Here is a 24,623-nt window from a genome sequence, read left to right on the forward strand (position 1 = left end):
GTAAAATTATTTTTTAAAAACCCCCAATAAAAATTAAAAGCTTGAATATTAAATTATTTTTTTTGATTCTACCAGCCTAGTTAGCATCTCGGACTTCGATGCGGGAGGGATAGACTCGATACCGAAATAACTACACAAATATTGAGGCTTTTGAACTCGTTTCTTAAAAACAGTTTAGTTTTCTTAACTATAAAATATCACCAACATTTTCTAACTTTGTGTACCAATAAATATAGAGAAATAAAACAAACACGTTATACATTATAAGAAAGCATACATTTTTTTAAATGTCAATCGTTAAAATTCAATATTATGATCACTAATTATGATTACTAATTACTCAACAAGTTATAAGCATTCAAATATTTAAGCCCATCCCGCCAGGATGTAGAGTACCGGCTATATCCAGCGAAGGGTTGCTACAGCGGGGGGAGAGGGGGCCAGAAATCCTGTGACGCATGCGTCAGTACCTTCTTTGCACATCAGTTGGTGCGAGTGTTGTGTGTGCTTCTATCTTGGATTACCATTTATTTTATTTGGTAAGTTAACTTTTTTTTTAGTAAAAATAATTATATAAGATACTATATATATAATGTGTTTGCGAGTTTGTTTAATTTTCGAGGGTGTGTAGGGTGTTTTAAGAGTACATTGTGAGTGAAATTGTGGGGTATTATATTTTTAAATTTAAAATTTCTTGCTTTTTTCAAAAAAATGTCTCTAATACAATTTTTTTGTTTAAGAAGTTGTATTAAATAAATTGGTAACGATAAGACAGGTTTTTTACAATCGCTATATGAAACTATACAACTTAATAGTTAAGCTATTGGATGCGTTTATGTTTTTAAAGTTTATAAACTACACTTCCAACACTATTCTTTTTATAGCGTTCAAAATTTAGTAGTAAGATCGTGGTCGGTCAGTTTAAGTAAAACGCATGAAACTTTGCTTAGAGTATCCCAAAATTTGGTATTATTTTACAATTTTACCAGCCGCTTGAATTTTGCTAGAAAAACTCTCTTTGTACTAATGAAATATTTTCTTAAATGTAAATGTGCCATGAAATTAATTAATTAATGAAATTAACACTCGCCCTCTTTCAAACGAGAAGTTTGGATCACAATCATTAGTTAAGCTTTTAATTCAATCTGTGCTTTTTTCTATACTAATGTTTTATGTCAAATCATTAATGCAATGAGTATTTACTGAGTTTTCTAATGTAATTTTTCTAAACGTCCTTTAATGAAGTAACTTCATATATTTTTTAGATAAATTTAAATTTTGATTTTAAAATTTTCCTTCTAGCCTACCTAATAAATGTAGTGACGATTACATTTACATTGAATACCTCATACTAAATCAACTATTCTAGGATACAAAAAGGAATAGAAGTTAACAAAGTAGTAATGCTGGTTATATCTGGTTTGCTCCGGGTTTTATCAGTGTGTGTGTTAAAAGCTTGGTCATCTAAAACTGTGACAAATATTATCAATGTTATCTTTAGTATCAATTGTCGAGTTATTTTGCCGAGAAATGGAAAAACCTACATTCTAAATTAGAGTTTACTGGTTTCTGTTTAAAATATAAAAGTTTGGGTTTAATTGTAGGTCATTTAAATTGATTTTTTTCAGACACCTTAGATTACATGAAATAATTTAAATAATCCTATTATGAATAAAAAATGAAAAAGAAAAACAATACTAAAAATTAGTTCACGTATTATTCCATAACCATTACCGGTACTTATGTATGATTTTATTACGAAAGAATAATATTGCAAAATAATATTGCATGTCTTAAATAAGCATGAATTCTATGTGAACGTACAGAAAGCTATACTTCGTGCAACTTATTGGTGAAATTTATTTAAAGCCCGACAAAAAGGGTAGCTGGGTCAAGTTTTAAACATTAAAAAGCTACTGGCTTTGTTTTGTAATTGAACCTGGTGTCCTCTTAATAATAGGTGGGTAGTAAAGTCTGATTAATTGATTTGACTAGACAGTCATTTGTTAAGTAATAAATGTTCTGAAATTAATAGATAATCTGTTATACTGTGAATCACTTAGTTTTGATGCAGTCTTATTGTCATTATGATATACGGAATATATGTAATATTTGCATTGGAAAAGAAAATAATTGTGAAAACCCCCATTTTCATTTTTTTTTCAATCCATCTTTGTTTCTGAAAACAGTTGCTAAAACTTATGTGTATTTTGTTTATAAATTTAGTTTTCTGTGTCAAAGGTAGGCAATTAACTTATACTTTATCATAGTGAGGAGTTAAAGGCAATTTTATGTTTCGATTTCGATATATGTTGATGTGATAAAATACGTTTTCCACTATAATGTGAAGAACTACATGGACTACTCTAAGTAATTTAAAATAATGAAATTCCCTGGTTTCTAATAAAATAACAGTATGTAGCTTCCATCTTTCCCGAACATTTTAAAAGATTTTCTAATACATAAGTAAGTTAATATAATAAGGGAGTTTATTTTTTATATAGATTCATAGTTTGGGGATTCACATTCCTTCTTCTGAATGAACTGATTTTTTTATTTTGTCATTTTATTTTAGTATTTTGACTATACTTATTAGAAGAGATGGTAATCTTTTAACGTAAAAAATAGTTAAACGTCGTCGTATATATTCTGATAGTTAATTTATGAGCTAGGGTGTATTTCACTTGGTTGTATGATCAAGTAGTTAACCTCATCTTTAATTTACTGTACACCAAATAAACAAACTTAAATCTCCTATATCCTAGCCTTTCGAAATTCAAATCGTTTGCAAGAAAAAAATAATAATTTTTGTTTCTCTCGTTTGGCTGGGATGTGTTGCTTATGCTTAACTTCTAAATCTAACTTATATTGAGAAATTCAATAGAAAATTAATAATATTTTCTTTACAGTATTGAATATTTTTAGTAACACCAAACAAACTAAATTATAAATAACATACGGTAGTACTTTTAGCTAAATTAGGTATAAATAAAATATAAATTGCACCTACTTTCTAGGTGGTTTTTAATTCCAAATCTGTAAATAAAATGTATAGGTACTGTATATCATGTTTGTTTCAATTTCGGTTTTAAAACCAATATAGCTTACATTCTACATAAATTATGCATATTTCTCGTATTTTATATAGCTCATTAAGTACACATAGTCTATTTTATAGCAATGATTTTCTATAAATATGTTTCCTTGTCCCTCGTTGTACCTCAAGGAAAGTGTCACAAGGTAAAAATGAGTTAACCACATTAAAATTAGTACTATGATACAAATTTAATAATTACGTTCAGTTCTGCTTTATTTATTAAAAAGACATTTTACAAGTCTATTAGCTGTGCTTTTTTTGTGACATACTCGAAATATTCGTTACCTTATTGAGGGAGATAGGTTCTCCTTGATAAGATGGCAAATATTTATTACTAATAGGATAATTTGTACAATGTAAACTACAAACTCTTTTTAAATGAATCATCTTCGTTTATATTTGTTATGTAAACATACTGATCAGCTAGGTAAGTTAATTGAATTATTATTTTGTTCTTGTGATTATGGCTAACATTAAAAGTTGTATTGGCAGTTTTTAAAGACTTGATGTTATTCCTTCAAATTAAGCTTATTTTAAATCATCATTTATTTTTAAACTTTCTATTTTGCAATGTTTTGTTGAAGAAAAATAATTTAATGGTTCTTCGTCAGGTGTATTTATTTTCATACAGTATTAGTAGGCCATTTTTTCAACCAGGAATTCAATAAGCTATACAGTAGTCAGCTATACATCTATACGAAATGACAAAGTAGTGTTTTTCATATTCTAAATCAAATGTAATTAGTATTTTTTTGCAACGTCTAGTGTAATCTTATTTGTAACAATATAACAAAAATACCCCAACGCAGGAAACCTGCAGACTAAGTGAATTTCCATCTGCCTGATTGGATTTATGTTTCAATAGTGGCAGCTGTTCTCGTGTCTGGAATTTTGTTTCTTGACTTTTATACTTTTTTTATCTAAGATAAATTGATGTCTTTACTTAATTTATTCATGTATTTTACATTTCTTATCACAACTAGCTACAGAAAAGTTATCACTAGGTTTTAGGATCGAAGATGAACCGAGAACGCATATTAATACACTATCCCAGTCATACCTAAATGTCTATTATCAACTCATTCTAAATGTTCTAAATGGCTACTTGTGGTTATGTTTAGTGTAACTTGCTCAATGTTAATCTATGACTGGGATTGGGATAATATTGTTATTTGTACGTAGGCCTACTGTTTGACCCCAACCATAAACTAGTTAGTTGGATTTGGATTAGAATTAGTTTCCAAGCCTCGTAATTTGTTTAAAACTTCTTTAATGACTTAGAAACATCCAAGCAATTTATTCAGTTGATATTTTGTGTTCTGTTTAGCTGAGTTAGTATAGTTCTCACCTTGTAATCAAGAGGTTGGCTGGTTCAATCCTGGGTTCAATCCTGCTAAAAGCTGTTTAAATGTTCAAAACTGGGCCCAGCTGTTCTTGGTCAGTGTAATTGTTGTATCCCTTAGGAACACCATAGACAAAACTAATTAAATATAGACCGTCAGCTGTGCTAGGATCTGGCGCACACTGCTGGGAGCACCATGTAGTTACGCCCCAGCGGTGTGCGCCAGAACCTATGGTAACCATGGTAATCGCAGCACGGCTGACAGTCTATATTTAATTCTTTTTGTCTATGGTAACACAACTTATCTTTCTCTTTCATTCAACATTCATCATTCACTGCGTTATTTCATTCATTCATTCACAACGTAATGGCGGTATTTAAGTCCATATGAAGGATTAAAAAGGAACTTCTAGGTGTGATAGGTCCACGGGCAACATGTCTGCAACCCTGGCACGAATCACAAATAGCGATCGGGAAACAAACAGACACAGGCAAACTGTTTCGAGAAGACAACGAGTTTAACAGCTGTTTACAAACAGATGGTACAAGGTTCTCAATATTGTCCAGTATCTTCCAAACAGTCTAAACTAGTTAGACTGGGTTGGACTTGTAATAGGCACACCGAACTTACATGTACTTGTTCAAATCCCGCCAATCAGCGATTGAAATTAGTTTGATAAAACCATTAGACTTCTCATCCCATTGTAAATTTTGAAGCACGTTTTTCGTGTCTAGTTCATGTACGCCACACTGGGCGCTAGTGTCGACGAAATTTTGTTTATATTATTTTAGGGTTAATTTCTTGATTTGTGCTTTACTGTTTGGTTAAATAACTAGGGGACAATATATTGTTTATGATTAGATCGTATTATTTCGTTAAACAAGGTTTTAAATGACTGTATTAACGGGAAACAAATTGTAAACAAAACACGACCTCTACATAAACCGTACAGAACTAACAATAAAATTGTCTTCAGCTGTTCCATAAGGATAAGAAATCTACTAAGGGAGTATGTTTTATCTATGATAAAACCTTGATCTGGTATCCAAAAGCATACATTAAGTTCGAAGTTTTATAGACCAATTCGTATATACCAAGGCAAAAATGTGGTTCGGATTCCACTATAAACTGTAGGTCCCTTAGTTGCTTAGGTCCATTAGCTGTATGGCCTATTAACAGCTGTGTCTAAGGAATATGTCGGCCTTAGTCACTAACAAGACTAAAAGATCGCGTCACTCATCCTACACTCATATCCATTCATACTTGGCTTAAAATACCTACTTGTATTGTCACCATTACAATTACAAGTATTATAAATATGAAAAATGTTAATGTTTTGGTGACATCGAGCGCTATTGTCCACGAAGTATTTGTTTCTCCTTTTTAAAAGGTAGTTTTATGATTTATTCTTGATCGATTGGATGTAAAACCAAATTACGAGCTAGTTTTTGAAATTATACAGTTTTATTATTTGGTTAAAATAGTTTTAAACTAAGAGTAATAGCAGTAAGCAAGCTAGCAGCAACAAAACGTCTGATCTAAATGAACCGAACGAAATTGAAATTTAATTTCTCTTCAGATGTAATTATTGTCAAAATTATTGTACAAGAGGTTAAATTACTTTTATTCTGTCCAAGTAATCCTCTAGTAGTATATGGTGACCAATGTTGACGCCATGTCAAGCTGGATGAACTAAGATTTATTATTAAAATCAATTACGCCTTAAGCTCTGGGTCCATTTATCATTAAGGTAGTTTAGTAAAAATGGTTTACCGTCTTATTTCGTAAAAAAGTTTAAAATTGGTAAATTAACTTAAACACAAACCCCTCGAAAATTTTACTAAAATAATTTTCAACTTCTTTAGGATAATAATAAATTCAGGAGTATGTTTAATCTAAATGTAAAGCTGCAAAACAACATTATTCAAGTTCATGACATTGTGCTGTGTATATACTGAAGTAGTTTATTATGAATTCATAAGATATATGCGGGGTAGTTTATCCGACAGGTTGGCAATATGATGTTATCTTATCACATGTCTTTGCAGCCCTTGAGCTCACAAGTGGTACGCCTGGTTCCTCTTGTCAAACAAACACACGTTGAAAATTGTATAGTAAAATACCCCCGCCACAGCAAACCTGCAGACTAAGCGAATTTCCATTTGCCTGATTGGATTTACTCTAAAATATCTCCTCAACAATATCACACTTATTCCCTATTTAAATAAAATTAGTTTAGCGAGTACTTAGGTTTGCTGCAACAGGGAGGGTAAAAAACTATTTTTGTCATACAATTTTAATAGGCTACTTAAGTTTAGTAAGAAATGAATGTATTTTACAAATTTGATCAAAATATGTTCATAAACAAGCAAAATACAACAGTTTACTTATTCTCCATAAGAATAACATGGCAAGTTTTAAATTTAAATTTTTTTAAATTTTCTCCGTAACTTTTAGATGCATAATAAAGTTTCAAAGTACTAAATTATTGTTTTTTAAGCTATATAAAATGGTTTGAATATAAATTGCAAAATTGTACTTTATTAGGGTCAAAAATGGGAAAAACCAATTTTTACCCCATAAAACCCCCACAAACCCCCGTTCCCATAGTCCGATCATGCTGGTTCGCGAACTCGTCCGAAGAGACCTACTGCAATAGCTTATTCCCTATATTGGAAATTCACTAAAAACAACGATAACCTGCTTACAGTCCATATAGCTCAGAAACCTGAGGTCAACTAGTTGATGCAGATGGTGTGAGTGTTCGCCTGACATTCAGAAAATTGCAGGTTCGATCCTGAGAATAGACGAAAACTTTATGATCAAAACTGGACAAAGGTGCCCTTAATAACTATAGAAACAGCTGGTCAGTAACACAATGCATCTCATTTGAACATAAACTCTAAATTGGGGTAAAATAATTTTTTGCAATTCATTTTCAACCCGTTTTGCAGAGCTTAAAAAGTACTGTAGTACCGTTTATTGAAACGTTCTTGTACGCGAAATGGTTATGGAGAAAAGTAAATAAAAGTCAATGTCCCATTTTATTTGATGAAGAAAGGAAACTGTTATAGTTTACTCGTTTATGGATATATTTTTATCAAACAATATTTTTTATTTCATACTATACTAATAACATTATTTCACCTTCCCTATAGCAGCGAACCAAATTATTTGTTAAACCTAATGTTATTTAAATAGGAAATAAATCTGACTTGTTTAAATAATTTGAATTAATTATATAAGTAAAACTACAATCAGACGAATCGGAATTCACTTAATCTACAGGGTTGCTTCGGCGGGGGTATTTTTAATCTAAACTACAACATTAACATGGAGATGCTAAGTCTACTTCACGTCAGTGTATTTTTTAGTCAAAGTATCGATGACGTCATAGCCACGTCACATTGTTGGCTTTGACATCGTTAGTTTCTACCAACGATTGTCAATGTTTGAACTAAAGGTATGTTTATTTACCGTTAGTAAAGAAACGATCTCGAATATGTAGGTCACTCGAAATGTTTGGTCTGGAGAGTAAGGAGTAGTTGTTTACAGATTGAAGTCATATTTGGCATTGTGTTATGCATGTTAATTTTTTGATTTGACTGGCAATTGGAATATATATATTTTTTATGATCTCGTTTGAAAGAGCTAAAACATCTGGCATTTTCCTTTCCATACACATAAACTATTTCTCATTTGCATTTTCATTTGCGCAGGGCAAAGTTCAATAGCAGTGACCCTTTTTTTTTCAGAGAATTGTAGGCCTACCTGGGATTGGCAAAGATTCAGCTTCTCAATCTTCTTTGTGCGATTTACTTTACAAATTCGTATTACCTGCATCAATTACTAAGCCGCACTGAAAATTACTAGAGTGAAGAAATTGTGGAGGAAACCATTTATTTGGGAACAGATCTCATGCCAGCTGGCACCTCAGCTGGGCCAAAATAGACGCACGGTAGGCTCGCTTTTTACCCAGCATTATTTGACCTCCGCTATTTCAGTCGTGGAAACGTGTAATCATTGTTGCCAACCCAATGACTCTTTTGAAAAAATAAACAGTGAATCGTTGTAGTATTAGTAGTGAAATGCATCATGGGAAATAAATAATCATCACAAGTAGCGCTTATGAAGATTTTACAACGATGACAAGCCAAAGTGTGTATTTTAATGTTAAGATGGCTGAAGTATGTTGATTATTGAACATATGTTTGTTACTGACTAAGATCAGCTGGTTATTCAACAAATACCTTAATTAAAATTAAAAGCCTAGTAAGCAATAGTTGTTTACCATCAAAAGTTACTAGGCTTTTCTCAGGATCATATAGGTATCCTTCTGATGAATTACATAGCACTAAAACCGTTTATATCCAGTTCTTACATACGGGGTGATTGATATAAGTGTGCCAGCCGTTTTATTCGAAAACTATAAGAGATATCAAAAAAAGTTAAATGGTAAGTGCCTTGGATTTTTTATTTAAAAAATTGTAGTCAAGTCGAAAAAAAATATTTTAGCCGTAATTTTTCAAATATGGCCACCAATTTTGATTTCCCTTACGTAACACCCTGTATTTTATTATGTATTCCGGTAGAAAATTTAATTTAAAGACTTGTGATTTTTTTTCATAAACCTAACCGTTTCAAAGATAACAATGGTTTAAGTTGTAAAATTTCGAATAGTTTTCGAATAAAACAGTTGGCATGCTTGCTTGGGCCTTTATCGAAATTTCACAACTTAAACCATTATTATCTTTGAAACGGTTAGGTCTTTTTAGGTTAGTTTTGAATTTTGTTTGTTGTAATTTCGTCTGGAAACCATAATATTTTTTAACTGATCTATTCGACATGTGGGCTGTTTGACGCCTACTGGGGAATCTCCTGTTCTCTTGAATTTTGTGGCTTTGATTGTATTTATATGGCCATTGGGTGTTGAAATTGACATAGAGATGACGTCGACGAAGTCTAATCCTATATATTAAGGTCCATAAACATGCAAGATGATATCCTCAAAACAGATTGGCACACTTCAAAATATACTATTGTTAATAGTGTTTAAAAAGTTGAGACCCCCGAAACTAATCATCTGCAGTATTTTGATCATCATGGCATCTAACGCAAGGCACAAAATTTACTCTCTAGACAATTCTTAATCTGTGATAATAGTCACAAAAATTGCGAATACAAATATTTCAAAATTGTTCACCAACTTGATTCTACTCGCTTCATCAATGGAACGCACAGCAATAAAACAACAATAAGCATTGATAGAGACGCGATGGGCCACTGGAGGACACTAACCCGTAAACAATGAGATCTTACAGTTCAGGGTTTGCCATTGATAATTGTTTATTTGCGGCCTGATCTCTGTGCCAAGTGTCTTGATTGTAGTAATGTCGACCTTTGGACCTTACGCCAGAATGCCAGCCAGTGGACACGGTGTGTGAGTCTCTCTCAAAGAATATTCCCTCTCAAAGACCTTTAAGCGTTCTGTATCATTTTTTCCACAAACCTGATTATGCATTGGTTCAAAATCTGACTTTTCTGATCCTTGATCTTCCCACGAATGATCGATACTAAAGAATCAGCTGTTCTTTGCCGTCAAAGTTACACTACCTCTTACCATTGACTATTGGATAGTCAAAGCTCTTACTTAATTTTACACACATCCTCCTCTCAAGTTTAGGATACGTCCAGGTTCGTTTTATATGTCGATGGGTTCAACATCGTTATATATGCATATAAGAACTCCTTAGAGTCTAAATCCTCTGTAGCACCAAGGCTGAGATATTATAGTTAGCTGGTTGAGCACAGAGAAAATAATTCCATGGTAGCATCAATTTTTTTTAAATTTTTTTTGTTGTATGTGAAAACTTGAGGATTTTTCAACACTGGAAACCATAAGTGAGCTTACGTAGAATTTTGGATGACCGATGTTCCTAAGTATCTAGATTTCTTTGCTTATCTCACATGCTCTTAAAAATAAAGCTGAAAAATGTTTTTTGGTGTCCCCAAAAAAATTACTTTTACCATATTTGGGTAATTTGGGTAGTGATCTGCAACAATTATCTCCTACCCTGTACATTCCATGTTAATAACAAATTATAGTCTCGTGCTTCGTAAACTAGACATGTAAATACATCGAACAAATACAGTTAAAGGTAAAATTTCAGTTACTGGAGTCACTCAGGGATCAGTTTTAGGTGCAATTATTTTACCATGCTATGATACGTCTCCAATATTTTGTATGCAGAACTTCAACACCACACTTAGTAAAAGCTAGATAACCAACAGCTTTTATTTTGTCCTCTGAGTATATATATTTAAATTTTCTCAGTGGCTTCCTCTTGTTGTTAAAATTCATTTTGTTATTAATAAACATTTACATGAACAAAACGTGTCATTTTGCACAAGGTAAATTCACAAGACAAGTTAGAACCTTCCGAGAAGCTAAGGCAAAGATTTGTCACACAGTGACTGAGGAGGTTGGCCGAGCTAAAAACAACTTCTGCAGCATTTGCTAACCCCTTCCACAGGACTTGTGTTCTCGACAACTTTATTACTATCACAAACATTTACAACACAAGGACTTGTCGGGCTTGTCTAGGTCAGTGAACCCCAAGTGCAATGTGCCTCTAAACTGACTTCGTAAACACATTTCAGCCTTCTATGGTTTACAATGGTTACTGATACTCAAAAGCCTTCTAAAGTTGGCGTCTGTTATGTTGTCTCTCTATTTTTAATATTTAGACTGGAAAATAACTAGAAACGTAATCCCGGTGGTTTGATACCTTTTGATTTATATCAAAAGGAGAATTTGAATTTCTGCAACCACGAGAAATCTTGGTTGCTTATCGTTATCGTCAAAAATTGCAGCTGTGTTTTCCGAACGAAAGAGAACAATACTATCCTTTTGCATGCCTCACCATGTGCGTAGCTCAAAAATATCTTGTGAATCAAACATATTTTATCAAGTAGCTGGTTTTGTCTTCGTCTCCTACAACAACGGTAAAGATTTCTGCCAATCGTTTTATATATTACCTTTTAGATTCTAATGAATTAACACAACCTAATTTGGCTTAAACTATTATATTAATACTCCGTTCACAAAATAAAGGCAGTTCAAAGGAAAGTTCCTCCACTGTTTATTTATTCTTTTTTTTTTGTTATAAATGACACAGCTGATTAATGTTTTGGCAAACCTCAGCTGTTGAGGTTATTTAAAAGAGGTAGAAGTGGAGGGGTTAAATTTCTTCCCCTAAATCCGCCTAAATTTTGTGAACAGGGAATAAACAATGGTTACTTATACTATTTACATACAAAAATAAACTAATTACAAAAATTAACATTAATTGTAGGACTTTCTTTGTAGATAGCTACCAAGAAATGAAATAAAATAGTTGAAAATATACATGACAAAAGATGTTGAATCACTCTTACACAGTATAGTAATAATATTCTCCCTGTTGTTTTCGAAAATGCACGAGGTGCAACCGCTTCTCCTTCATTATTTCTCTGCCACACACAAACGATAACTCATCGTTTTATCATCGTTAGTGTTTACCTCGTAAAGATGGCCGCCTTTACGTCTAGTCCAGACACATCTGGGTCAGCTTAACTCGTACAAATGAGATCTTCAGATGATCTTAATCATCACAGAATCCTCAAATATATAACCCTACGGTATCTAGCGTTTGGTTTTTGTTTAACAATGTCCATATATTTTTTCTTATAACCACAGTAATAGGTAATAGTTTAAACTTAGTTTCAATTGAGGAATATGTTTTTATAAATAAGAGGTTAATTTACGTAAGCTTTGTCTCGTGACTCTTATACCTCCTCTAAGGGTGAAAGACCTTTTCAAGGATATGAAGAAGGCGACATGGTCACCAAAAGTCCACCTAGGAGGTATAAGAACCAAAAGACGAAATTAAGGTAAATTAACCTATTATTTAAATGTTAAGTGACTTAAGACTACAAAAAACTGAATTTTTTATCGAGGAAGAATTTTGATCCAACGACCACATCTGAATTAGCTACATACAAGTTTTCAAGTATGCTCTCTGCATTTATATAACAGCTTCAACGTAAACAAAAAGTTAAACATGTATTTATGTAAAGTCAAAACTCCAAACCTATGACGGAGGAGGTTTGTATAGAGTGTTATGTAGGTACTCACAGAATAACTGATTCGATTCTGAGAAATGCCTGTGCTTTTGACTCGGAAATAAAAAACAGGCCTTAGCCAGTAGCAAAACTACTCTCAAAAAGGGCATCCCACTCTACTTTAATCACTCATATTTAGGTGTAAGCTCGTCGAATTGCATTATAGTGATTTTGATGATTTGGCCCATTAAATTAACTGCCCTTTTATTCCTGAAATATATACAGAACTTGAGAGCAGACAAAATATAACTAAAATAGTGCATCATGTATGCAATAGAATAAAATGAATGGATATTTTATATATTTAAAAACACTTTTGCAAAACTTATGACAGCTAGCCTCACCATACTACTGGACCGAATTACACGCGGGTTGTACTAAAAGAAAGATTATCGGTCCTATATGTGCAGGTTTTATTTGTATTTAGAGAATATTTATGTTAATTGGGTCAAAAATGGAAATTCAACTTTTCTTATGGAAATTTAACATGGGGATAATTCTATATAATAATAGACAAGCATGTTTATTGAAAACCTTTTTTTCAGCTCCTGTGCATCGCAAAGAAAATCTACGCATACCGTAGTGTTAGAAATCTATTTTTCTATAGACGTGCAGAATCCCTTTATAAATTAAAATACGCTAAAAAATAAGCACAAAAAAGTAAATTAAAAATTTTAGTAAAATTTACATGGGCCTTATAGGTTGCCATGTTGGTGACAAAATAACAACAAAATATAAACAGAAAATCAAAACAAATAGAAGAAATTCCAATCACATGTTTTATTCACAGCGTGGGGTGAAAAAAGAAGTTTGCACAACACATACTTTTGGTCGATTTTTCGACCACGGGGCTCTAGGAGTTTATCCAAAAAAACAAATGCCATGTTGCAATGCAAGTTGAGTCAACAAGACATTTCACCCTCCCCCAACCCCCAGCATTCCCCAAGTTGCACCCAAGTCCAGACTTCTTAATTATCCCCCATTGACGCAGAGACAAGCCTACTTTGACGGCCCAGCTGACGTCAAAGTGACTTTTGACAAACTCAGTTCTGACGTCATCGTCTCTGCTCCACTAGGTTCCATAGTAACTCCGTCTTGGACAGAAATAACTTGCGAGACGCCTGCTTCATGGCCCCATTCAAAGTGCCTCTAACATTCCTAGAGTTCAACATTAAACCGTCTGTTGTACAGTTTTATTGGGTTGTCGTAGTCTTTTTCGGTTTCGGCCTTTTTCATTTACAATACTGTATATTCAACAATTGTAAATCTCCTCACAAGATGGAGTGAAAACTGGATTTTGTTTATTATTTGATACTCTTCCTGTGGATTGAATTGCACATCAATCTAAGGTGATATACATTCTGGATACCAAATCAGATTGAAAAAAGGTCAATTATTTATTGAATGTACCCTTAATTATTGTATTCTTTATGAAACAGTGTCATTCTTTGTGTGTGTTTTTAAGGTCGATAAGAAGCAAATAACTTGTGTTATTCAATCTATAACAATCTTCGATTATAGGAAAAATGTACGAACCCCCAATCACTTTTTGTAACACCACAATTGATATGTTCACACAAACATATACAAGCAGTTTAAAATGATGTTTTAACCTTATCAAAAATAAGGGTACTTATGTATTATACTGACCACACCGATAAATCGACTTCCAAAAAAGATTTTAATTGGTTTAAATAACAAAATTATCCTAGCCTCACCTAACCTAACCACCCTTAGGTTAGGTTATGATTATTAGGTGTAGTCAGTATAATACGTAAGTACCTAAAATAGGTCAACTTTACGAGATTACAACCGTACAAAACTATTCCCTATGGTTCATAGGCTCTCACAAAACCCCCTATGTCACAACCCCTTTTACATGAGCGACCATAATCGCTTCAGCCTTTATGGAATGCCTGAATTGGACATTAAACAAGACTATAAAGTCATGTTACATCCCGGAACCCAAGAACAGCGGTTTTGATGATGCAGGTCGGTGACGAGAGGGGAGGGGATCGATGCGATGGCGTCACGGGATGCGACGCCGGCGGGACGCGTCTGGACTCCCCGGGACTCCTTCGATGATAACACATAGCTTATCCCACAGGACTTTTCATTGCGATCGGGAATAATGTGTTGGATGTGTTCAATTGCACTATTCTTACGCTTTCTAGAGTATGGAGTGTTAGGGAACTATGGTATAAAGGATATCGGGATTTCTGTCGTGGGTACATGTAATTTAACCCAGTTAATATCCAATTGATTTTACTTTCTCCTCCTATACATAGTAGGAAGTATTATTTTCGTAAATATTTTCAAATTTGAGTTTGGTGTGGATTTCCGTTTTGGGTCTCCCCTCTGACCCAAATTCTTTTCCCTGAATCCAAAAAAGATGTCTGTGTGTTTGTGTACATAGATAGATACTGCACTAATGGTCCAATTTTGATGAATTTTTATAAGTGTGGTAATTGTATTTCCAGGGTTTTTCATTTTTTGCAATTTTATTTTTCAATGGCAATTTTCATAAAATAACAGAAAATCTGATTTTCAAAAATATGGCTCAGCTAATTGTTATTTATATTAAGTGCCTAAGCCATAGACGTTTCAACTCCAAACGGTACAATACCCATTGCTGTAAAGAATTCCGGTTCAAAAGTAAATTACAGTTTTTGTGATTTTTCCATGAAAACTTATAAAATAACAGAAAATTTTATTTTCAAATACGGCTCGAACGATTCTGAATAAAACTTTGTATGCTATAGCCTATTTAAGTCTACACAAAATCGTACAATCCCCTTCCACATTCCACAGGTGTAATGTAAAAATTACGGTTTAATATTATTTCAGTTATATGTTAGATCATGTAGTAAACACCTACTCTTCATCAAATATTGATGTAGGAGAATACAGTTTAAGTAGAAAATAGGCGAAGGCCCAACATTCGCCTATTGGATGTGATGGTGATTGGAGTGTCCAATCGAAATAGACCACTTCATCTTTTATAGGTATTTACCGTCTTGTGAGTAAAAAGTATATGTAAATATATTATTAAAATTCTAATTTGACGATTTTTTTGTGCTTTCAGGTAATTTAATAACACGTACGATGCTGATAAAAATCTTAACATAAGTATTTTAAAACAAAATAGCTACATCTTGTTGTAATTGTTGATTTCTATGGCAAAGTCATTTTTAAAGTTTAGCCAATTTTATACCTGATTTAGGTCTTAATAAAGTTATGAGAATAAATGAAAAATTATAATTTAAAATAACATTTTTAGCTTATTCTTTGGAAAAAAATTATTTAATTAATCTCAACCATTGCAATGTTTTATACTCCACAATATTAAGTGACAACTAATATAATTGAGTGTTTTCAGCAGGCCATGAATTCGCTAAAAAGGTACACTAAGGTTTAATAGACCCAGGTTTAAGGTACGATATCGGTCGTGTCTTTCAGCAGCGAATGATAATTATTGAGAGACTATCAGACCACGCCTTGTAAATCAATATTAGGACTTCGTTAGTTCCATCATCCGTGAATCAACCATAGACTACTAAATTAATTTTTAATTTACGGTTTCTAGCAATCTTCTTTCTGTGATGCATGTTCTACACAACAGTTAGTCTTATTCAATTTCTCAGCATTCACAGAAATGGTCTATCACGTGTAATTATGTAGAATGTGTTGATCAGATGTGCTGAAACAGCTGATTCCATCACACCGGTTTAGTTCGGTTTTAAACCAGCTTTTGCAGCATCGTTGCCAAGCTGAGGTTATGCACTGCGTTATACACGATTTATAAAAGGACCATACATGTATAGTTGCTACCATCATTAACTGGCTAAGCAGCTGAGTGGTTAAAGTGCTCACCAACAATCAAAAGGTTGCCGGTTCGATCCTGAGTAAAGTCAGTGGGTTTTTAATGGTTCGAAACTGGACCCAGCTGTTCCTGATCATTGGGCTTTATAATGATTCTGACTGTTGAAACAGCTAATCTTAGTAAAAAAAAAAAAAAAAAAAACTACACAGATCATCTCACAGCATTCTATAGGCCTACTCTTATTTGGGTTAAATCACACACCTAGCGCGTCCCCATCTCATTATAATAATGATGATTGTCTTTTGGATATTGAAGTCTATGTCCAATGTAATGGATCAACTGTTAACAATTTTATTTTTTTATTGTTGAACGAGTTCGTTATAGAGTACGCTAAGGTGTAAAACTATATTTTCTACCTTAGTTTTTGCATAGACAATTAAATATAGACTTTCAGCCGTGCTGCGGTTACCATGGTTACGGTTACCATAGGTTCTGGCACACACCGCTGGGAACGCCGTGTAGTTACATAGCACGTACGCCGGAACTACATGGCACTCCCAGCGGTGTGCACCAGAACCTATGGTAACCGCAGCATGGATGATGGTCTATATTTAATTCTTTTTTGTCTATGGTTTTTGTAATTAAGATAGTTGATGTGACAAAAAAAGTTGATTGTTTACACCTTTCGATTTCAGCTTTGTTAAAATGTTTGCAAACTCGAAAAAAAAATTAATAACACATCAGCGACGTGGTTGGTGTCTCAATTAATTTAATTTAATTCTCATCCTAAATCGTGCTCCATCTTTAACACGGAAATGTAATGTCTAAGAATCATTTACTTTATATTCGGATTAAATGTGTCACAATGCCATACGGGTAACGTACGATTATGCATCAAAATGTTTTGTGTAGACAAAAGATTTTGCTACGTTTATCGCCGTTTTCATGAAATTTAAAATTCATTTTACTTTGTAAAACAGTATAGTGTTCGTAGGATTTAAGATTTCAATGGAAAAGATGATTTGATTTTTACAAAAACTTTTTTTATGACACTTCTAGAATATGCTTCCTGATACATATTTCCAAAGACTGTCCTTATTTTTAATCCAGCTGATCAGTTGATTATTTGTTGTTGTTTTTATTTATGTTTATGTGAGGTTATTCAGTAATAAATATACACTAAACAGTGAACATTATAATTGTATTAAATTAGTTTAAAGTACATAATACTCCTATCACCCAATGGATCAAAAAGTAATAAATGATTGGCAAGTAAGTTAGAATTACATTACTTTTGTAAGTAAAATCTTTGCCTTCTGCGACTAATGCATAGGTAACGATAAATTATATCCTTTTAACCCTTCGTCTTTTTACTAAATGTATCGATTGGTATTTTTAGAAATTTGTCCAGCCAAAATTTCAGAAACTCATTTGTTCTTAATAAAGCTGTAACAGTTAACTAATACATGTTGAATACCAAATTAACCCTCCCAGACATTTATAGCAATTTTAACATTTCAGGATAAACACTCTGACTCCATGCTCAGTAAGTAGAATTTATAGAACGAATCCCATATCCATTTAATTTAAATTTTTGCAAGACATTATATTTTTATTTTACAAATTTAGTTCTAAGTGGTTTGATAAAATAACATTTTGTCCCACTTATTTACTAGATACTACTAGATAGCCTATTATAATGCACTTACAGTAGATACTACAGTAAGAGCATTGAATATTAATAGTCAAAGGGATAAGCATTTCAAAGTCGAAAATCGTTTAAATTTCACCGAGGATGAATGAGCACTATGGTAACTGTCGCGAAATTGAACTATTCCAAGAATCACCATCAGAGTATATTCCTTGAAATAATGTTTGATTTGAAGAATCCTAAGAGTTTCTGTTTAGCTTTAATCGACCGTTCATCCTGTATACTATTGCAAACTAAGGTGGCTTTCCATGATTTTTCTTAGCTTGTCTCTTGTTCTTTATTTTTTATAGCTATGCAATCTCATATTTTATTAGAATTTAATAGGGAAATGTTTATGTTTCAGGTAGAGGGTAGAAGTGCAGAACGATGCTGGGCTCCAGCTCGACGCGGGTGTTCAAGCTGCCTGCGATCTGACCCAAACTGTCAAGTGTCTTCTCGCAATTCAGTCTTTCATTCCCTGGAGGAGAGTCAGTGAACAGTGGAAAGTTGCAAGTAGTCCAAGAGTCAACCAAAAGGTCTATTTTCATCTTAGTTTCTCATGGTGCCACCTTTCAAAATGTGCAAACAAAGTAACTGCAAAAGAGTCTTAAAGATGGTGTTCCTTTGATAGAATATTTTCCATCAGAAGAGAAGAAAAACAAGCCATCAATATGAATAAAATGGTATCGACCTTGTCTCTTGCAATCCACCCGGAGAGCAAAGAGGACAACATGGCCAAGAAGCTGGACAATTTGAAACAAGAAATAGACATAACGGATCACACAATTCCGTTAAATGATTTCTATAGGAAATACCAAACGCACCCTGAGAAAGGCCTTTCCACCCAACAGGCAAAGACGTTTCTCGCGCGAGACGGGCCAAACGCCTTGACTCCGGAGAAAAGGACTCCAGCATGGGTGATTCTACTCAAACATTTATTCCAAGGGTTCTCAATCCTGTTATGGATTGGGGCCGTTTTATGTTTTACCGCGTATTTTATAGAGTCTCAGGTGTCGGAAGAGGCTCCCAGGGACAATTTATGGTTAGGTATAGTGTTGTGTTGTGTATGTACTATCACCGGTGTATTTTCATACTCACAGGAGGCGAAGAGCTCAAGAATAATGGATTCCTTTAAGAACATGGTTCCTACTTATGCGAACGTCATCAGAGACAGCCAGAAGAAGACGATTCTGTCTCAAGAACTGGTAGTGGGAGATGTCGTGTTGGTCAAGTTCGGAGATCGTGTACCAGCTGATATCAGAGTTATCGAGAGTCAAGGATTCAAAGTCGACAATTCATCTCTGACTGGTGAATCTGAACCACAGTCGAGGTCAATAGAGTGTACCCACGAAATAGCACTTGAGACAAAGAACCTAGCGTTTTTCTCTACAAATGCTGTTGAAGGGACAGCTAAAGGAGTTGTTATTCTCACTGGGGATCACACAGTCATGGGCAGGATAGCGGGTCTTACATCGGGTCTGAAGACTGGAGATACTCCGATAGCCAAGGAAATTCACCACTTCATGCATCTTATATCTTGTTGGGCGATGTTTCTTGGTTTCACTTTCTTTTTATTGTCATTCGCTTTAGGTTACCACTGGTTGGACGCTGTGATTTTCCTCATAGGAATCATTGTCGCCAACGTTCCAGAAGGTCTTTGCGCTACAGTGACAGTTTGTTTGTCTCTAACTGCTAAAAGAATGGCCTCCAAGAACTGTGTTGTGAAACATCTGGAAGCTGTAGAGACTTTGGGATCTACCTCAACCATCTGCTCGGATAAAACCGGAACGCTAACTCAAAATCGGATGACCGTTACCCACATTAGTTACAATCTAGACATATTTGATGTAGATTACTGTTTGTACGATAGTGGTTTAGCTGATAGAAACTGCAGTGAGTATAAGGAACTGTTTAGAGCTGGATGTCTGTGCAGTCGAGCTGAATATTTATCGAACCAAGATGAAGTCCCGATCCTAAAAAGGGATGTGATGGGTGATGCATCCGAAGCAGCTATTTTGAAATTTTCAAGTTTAGCTGAAGGAGACGTTATGGAATTCAGAAAACGACACAGGAAAGTATGTGAAATCCCCTTCAACTCCACAGACAAGTTCCAGGTATCAATTCATGTTCTTCCAGACTCCAACAAACACCTGTTGGTTATGAAAGGTGCTCCCGAGAGGATATTCGAACGTTGCTCAAGAATACGAATTGACGACACTGAAGTGCCTATCGACGACAGAATACGAGAAGAATTTGAAATTATTATAGAACAGCTCGGGAACTTTGGCGAGAGAGTTTTAGGCTTTTGTCAGTTACCATTGAGCAACGATTTTCCATTGGGATTTAAATTCAATAGCGAAAAGCCAAATTTCCCCCTAACTGGTTTGAGCTTCCTCGGACTCATGTCAATGCTTGATCCACCGCGCCCGGCTGTACCAGATGCTGTTGCAAAGTGTCGAACTGCAGGAATCCGTGTTGTCATGGTAACTGGAGATCACCCTGTAACAGCCAAGGCTATAGCTAAGTCCGTTGGAATCATATCTGAAGGATCCGAGACTTTGGAAGACATGGCGAAACGATTAAACGTTCCAGTGTCATCACTTGATCCGAGTGAATCTACCACAATTGTGATTCAAGGATCAAAGCTGCGAGATATGACTTCAGATCAACTTAAACACATTCTGAAAACCCATAAGGAAATTGTTTTCGCCAGAACATCTCCAACTCAAAAACTGCACATCGTTGAAGGCTTCCAAGAACTAGGAGCTATCGTGGCAGTGACAGGTGATGGTGTGAACGACTCACCAGCTTTGAAAAAGGCCGACATCGGAATCGCTATGGGAATCACTGGTTCTGACGTGTCAAAACAAACCGCAGACATGATATTGCTGGATGACAACTTCGCCTCAATCGTCACCGGTGTGGAAGAGGGGAGACTGATATTTGACAACCTGAAGAAATCCATTGCGTACACTCTGGCATCAAACGTACCTGAAATTACTCCATTCCTTGCATTTATAGTTAGTGGAATCCCATTGCCCCTGGGAGTCGTAGCCATCTTGTGTATTGATCTCGGTACCGACATGTGGCCAGCCATATCTCTCGCTTACGAAGCTCCAGAGTCTGACATCATGCGTCGTCGTCCCCGAAACCCCAGGAAGGACAAACTCGTCAACGGCAAACTGATCTTCTTAGCCTACGGACAGATTGGAGTAATCGAAGCCGTCGCAGGATTCTTCTCCTATTACGTCATCATGGCTCAAAACGGTTGGTGGCCTATGAAGCTTTTCGGCATCAGGAAATACTGGGACTCCAACAGCATCAACGACCTCGAGGACTCTTATGGTCAGGAATGGACCTTCGCCAACAGAAAGATCCTCGAGTTCACATGCCACACTGCCTTCTTCATCGCCATTGTAGTCGTGCAATGGGCTGACCTAATCATTTGCAAGACTAGGTACAACTCGATCACCCATCAGGGAATGGGCAACTGGGTACTCAACTTCGGCATGGTGTTCGAGACGCTGTGTGCCTGCTTCGTCTCTTACTGTCCTGGCATGAGCGAGGTGCTGAGGACCTACCCGGTGAGGTGGGAATGGTGGCTGCCTGCCGTACCCTTCGCCATCGTCATCTTCGTCTACGATGAGACCCGACGATTCATCATGAGGCGCAACCGTGGAGGCTGGATCGAGAGGGAGATGTACTACTAAGCATTTGTGTTCAACCAAAGACAACCGGCAGACTTGTCGAGCAAAATGTTTGTATATATTGTAGATCAGTTGAATTAATTGATAAGTTTTGTTATAATCGAACCATGTTGTTACTAAACCGTCTCACGGTCGATATCTGTTCCTCCTCCTAAATGCATCCGTGCCGGGCGCAAAACGGTTAAGTAGAGTATTTTCTAAACGCTGTTTTGTTTCAATTAGTTCCATAGAGCTTCGACGATGCCGGAGAACATAGTGATAGTGTACCAATGGAGGTGCGCAAGTGGGAACCTATAGCATCAAGTAGTTGTAACCATAATAAACATGTATTTGATGGAATATGTCTTTAAAGTAAGAATACCGAATAAGCTTTAGGGTATACAAATCGTTATACAATAACGTATGTCGATATCCATGTATTTGTTATAGTGAGCGATATTTTTTCTAGAACCATATAAAGTATTTGTTATATTGTCAAAGTTCTATTGGCGTGTTTTCAAAACAATATTTTCTTACTCCTGTCTTTATTCGAATCCTAAATTGTATATTTTTGACAGTTTTGGTTAGAATGTGAGTCCACAAAATGTAATGGGAGAAGTTATGTTTGTTGAGTCGGTCCCTATTGTTTGCTACAGTTGTAGATCGAAGAGTTAGTGTAGATGGTCTAAAACCACCATGTCAATGTATGTAGACTAGGCCTGAATTCTGTATCACTTGCCTTGCAGTTGAAATTGACTGAATAAACCAATTCTGTGCCGTTCTTTTTTGATAATTATTGTTTGGTTGTCCTTTAACCTTGGTTGCCTTGTTCAGATTTCAGAAAGATATTAAAGTTATACCTCCAATATTGATGCAACAATTACGTAACACAGAGCATACGTAATAAAAGGTTATCCAAGTCAATGAACGTCAACTATATTATTAATGAGTACAGGAACCTAAACCCTACATAACGTGCGATTGATAACAGAAAAGATACCCTGAAGGTTTTTCCTACACTCATCTCCATTCATACTTGGCTTAAAATACCTACTTTGTATGGTCGCCATTTCAATGAAAAAGTATCTTCTATATATAACAGGCAAGCATGTTTCTTTAAAACCTTTTTTCTCAGCCTGTATGCATCGTAGGGAAAATCTACGCTTACTGTTAGAAAAATATTTTCCTGTAGATGTGCAAAATCTCTTTAAAAATTGAAATAGACTTAATTATAAGCACAAAAAATGATTTTGAAATCAAAAAAATTAACATGGGCTTAATGGATTGCCATGCTGGTAACAAAATAACAACGAAATCTAAACAGAAAATCAAAACAAATGGAAGAAATTACAATCACATGTTTTATTTACAGCGTGGGGTGAAAATAGAGAAGCCTGTACCTTTGACTTACAAATAGACATTCCATCCCCATGTTAAAGTTGTCGCCAGTTTTAATTAAATTTGTCGTAGTTGATGTGGGCCACCGACAGATTGCGCTGATCTAAATTACTAATCTCTCTCGAATTCACGGTGATTTTTATCAAGTCAAACTAATGGAATGACTTATAGAGCCATAGCAACTAACTGTTATGACACATCAACTTTGTCAGCAACAAAAAATAAGATAGAAAATATAATTTTAGACACACATACTGTGACTGTTTCACACAACTACATGTTTTTAATAAAAAAAATTGTGACAACTGGTCCATGTAGATAGAATGTCTACTTCAGTATCCAATAGTCAATGCGGGTACATTACATATTTTTGGTCGAGTTTTCGACCCCTGAACTACCACTAGTTTTTAATAGTTCGTAACTGGACTCAGCTGGCTTTAATCTAAATTACCCTGGCTAAAAAGTCTGGGTAAGAGACAGATTTAATTCAGTAACAAAGCTGCAAATGGCATTTTACTCATCTAAAATGTTTGAAACACGCAACATTGTGTTTAGGTCTCAGTGCAATTATACGATGAATATGATGAATACGATGAATCAATTAATTCACAAAAACTTTCGCATAAGTTTCCTATTTTATCGTACCAAGCTTATTACCATCACAGAGAATACATTCAACACCTATAATAACTCTTTTAAATAGGTTTTAAACAATTCAAACTGATCGTTGCACTCCCATTCCTATTTTAATAGGTTTTGATAAAGCCCAACTGATTAAACAGATTTTTGCGCCACCAAATCTTAATTTATCTTGTATTTTTGGATTTTCTTCCTTTGAAAATAAACTTAAAATCATTATAATATAATATTTGAAATCGATTATTGGTCTATGATTAGATAATTTACAAACATGTTTATATTGAATTATTGAAAGTAAAATCATCCAGAAATCTTTTCTGAATGATATTCAGGCAACGGAAAGTTTTGATATTACAATTTCAATCAATGATGTTGACAAAATTAACACATACAAAAAATCCATCAGGCTTAATGTATTATTGTGAGCTTCTTGCAACGCTATGAATTGAAAAGGTTTGAACATTTCAAACTTAAAGTTAAAAAAATACAAGAATTTGTCTGATATTTATGCGTTACGAGAGCAGTCACCGATGCATGTCTAACAGCCCAGGGAGCGATCAGCTGAGCTGTCTAAATGGCGGGAAGTGATTGGTTCCGGCGGGAACTGTGTTACAGACAGTATTTATTATACCATAAACACAATCTTTGGAAGATGTTAGCTAACTGTTGTACTGTTACTGACTTTTTTTAAACTTCTAGTAAGATCACAGTTAAAAAATGTGGTCTTTTTCCTAATACACAGATAAACAATACCCTTATCTTAAAATACTACTCTTAAGATTGT

General features: G+C 34.6%; 1 protein-coding gene across 1 annotated transcript; it reads left to right on the forward strand.

The window, feature by feature from the left end:
• The first annotated feature begins 455 nt into the window (after positions 1-455).
• LOC128991323 (sodium/potassium-transporting ATPase subunit alpha-like) lies at positions 456-22,595 on the forward strand. Its single transcript, XM_054414127.1, has 2 exons — positions 456-539; positions 18,481-22,595. Exon 2 carries the CDS (start codon positions 18,788-18,790, stop codon positions 21,824-21,826), a length of 3,039 nt encoding a protein of 1,012 aa, XP_054270102.1. The 5' UTR covers positions 456-539; positions 18,481-18,787; the 3' UTR covers positions 21,827-22,595.
• The last annotated feature ends 2,028 nt before the right edge of the window (positions 22,596-24,623 follow it).

This window comes from Macrosteles quadrilineatus, unplaced genomic scaffold (assembly GCF_028750875.1).
Source record: "Macrosteles quadrilineatus isolate MER2022 unplaced genomic scaffold, UCM_ALF_1.0 Scaffold_4__1_contigs__length_99947679, whole genome shotgun sequence".
NCBI classification, from domain to species: domain Eukaryota; kingdom Metazoa; phylum Arthropoda; class Insecta; order Hemiptera; family Cicadellidae; genus Macrosteles; species Macrosteles quadrilineatus.

Excerpts from the sequence above, each read along its gene's own strand:
- LOC128991323 (XM_054414127.1), top strand. The coding sequence starts at position 18,788 with ATGAATAAAATGGTATCGACCTTGTCTCTTGCAATCCACCCGGAGAGC.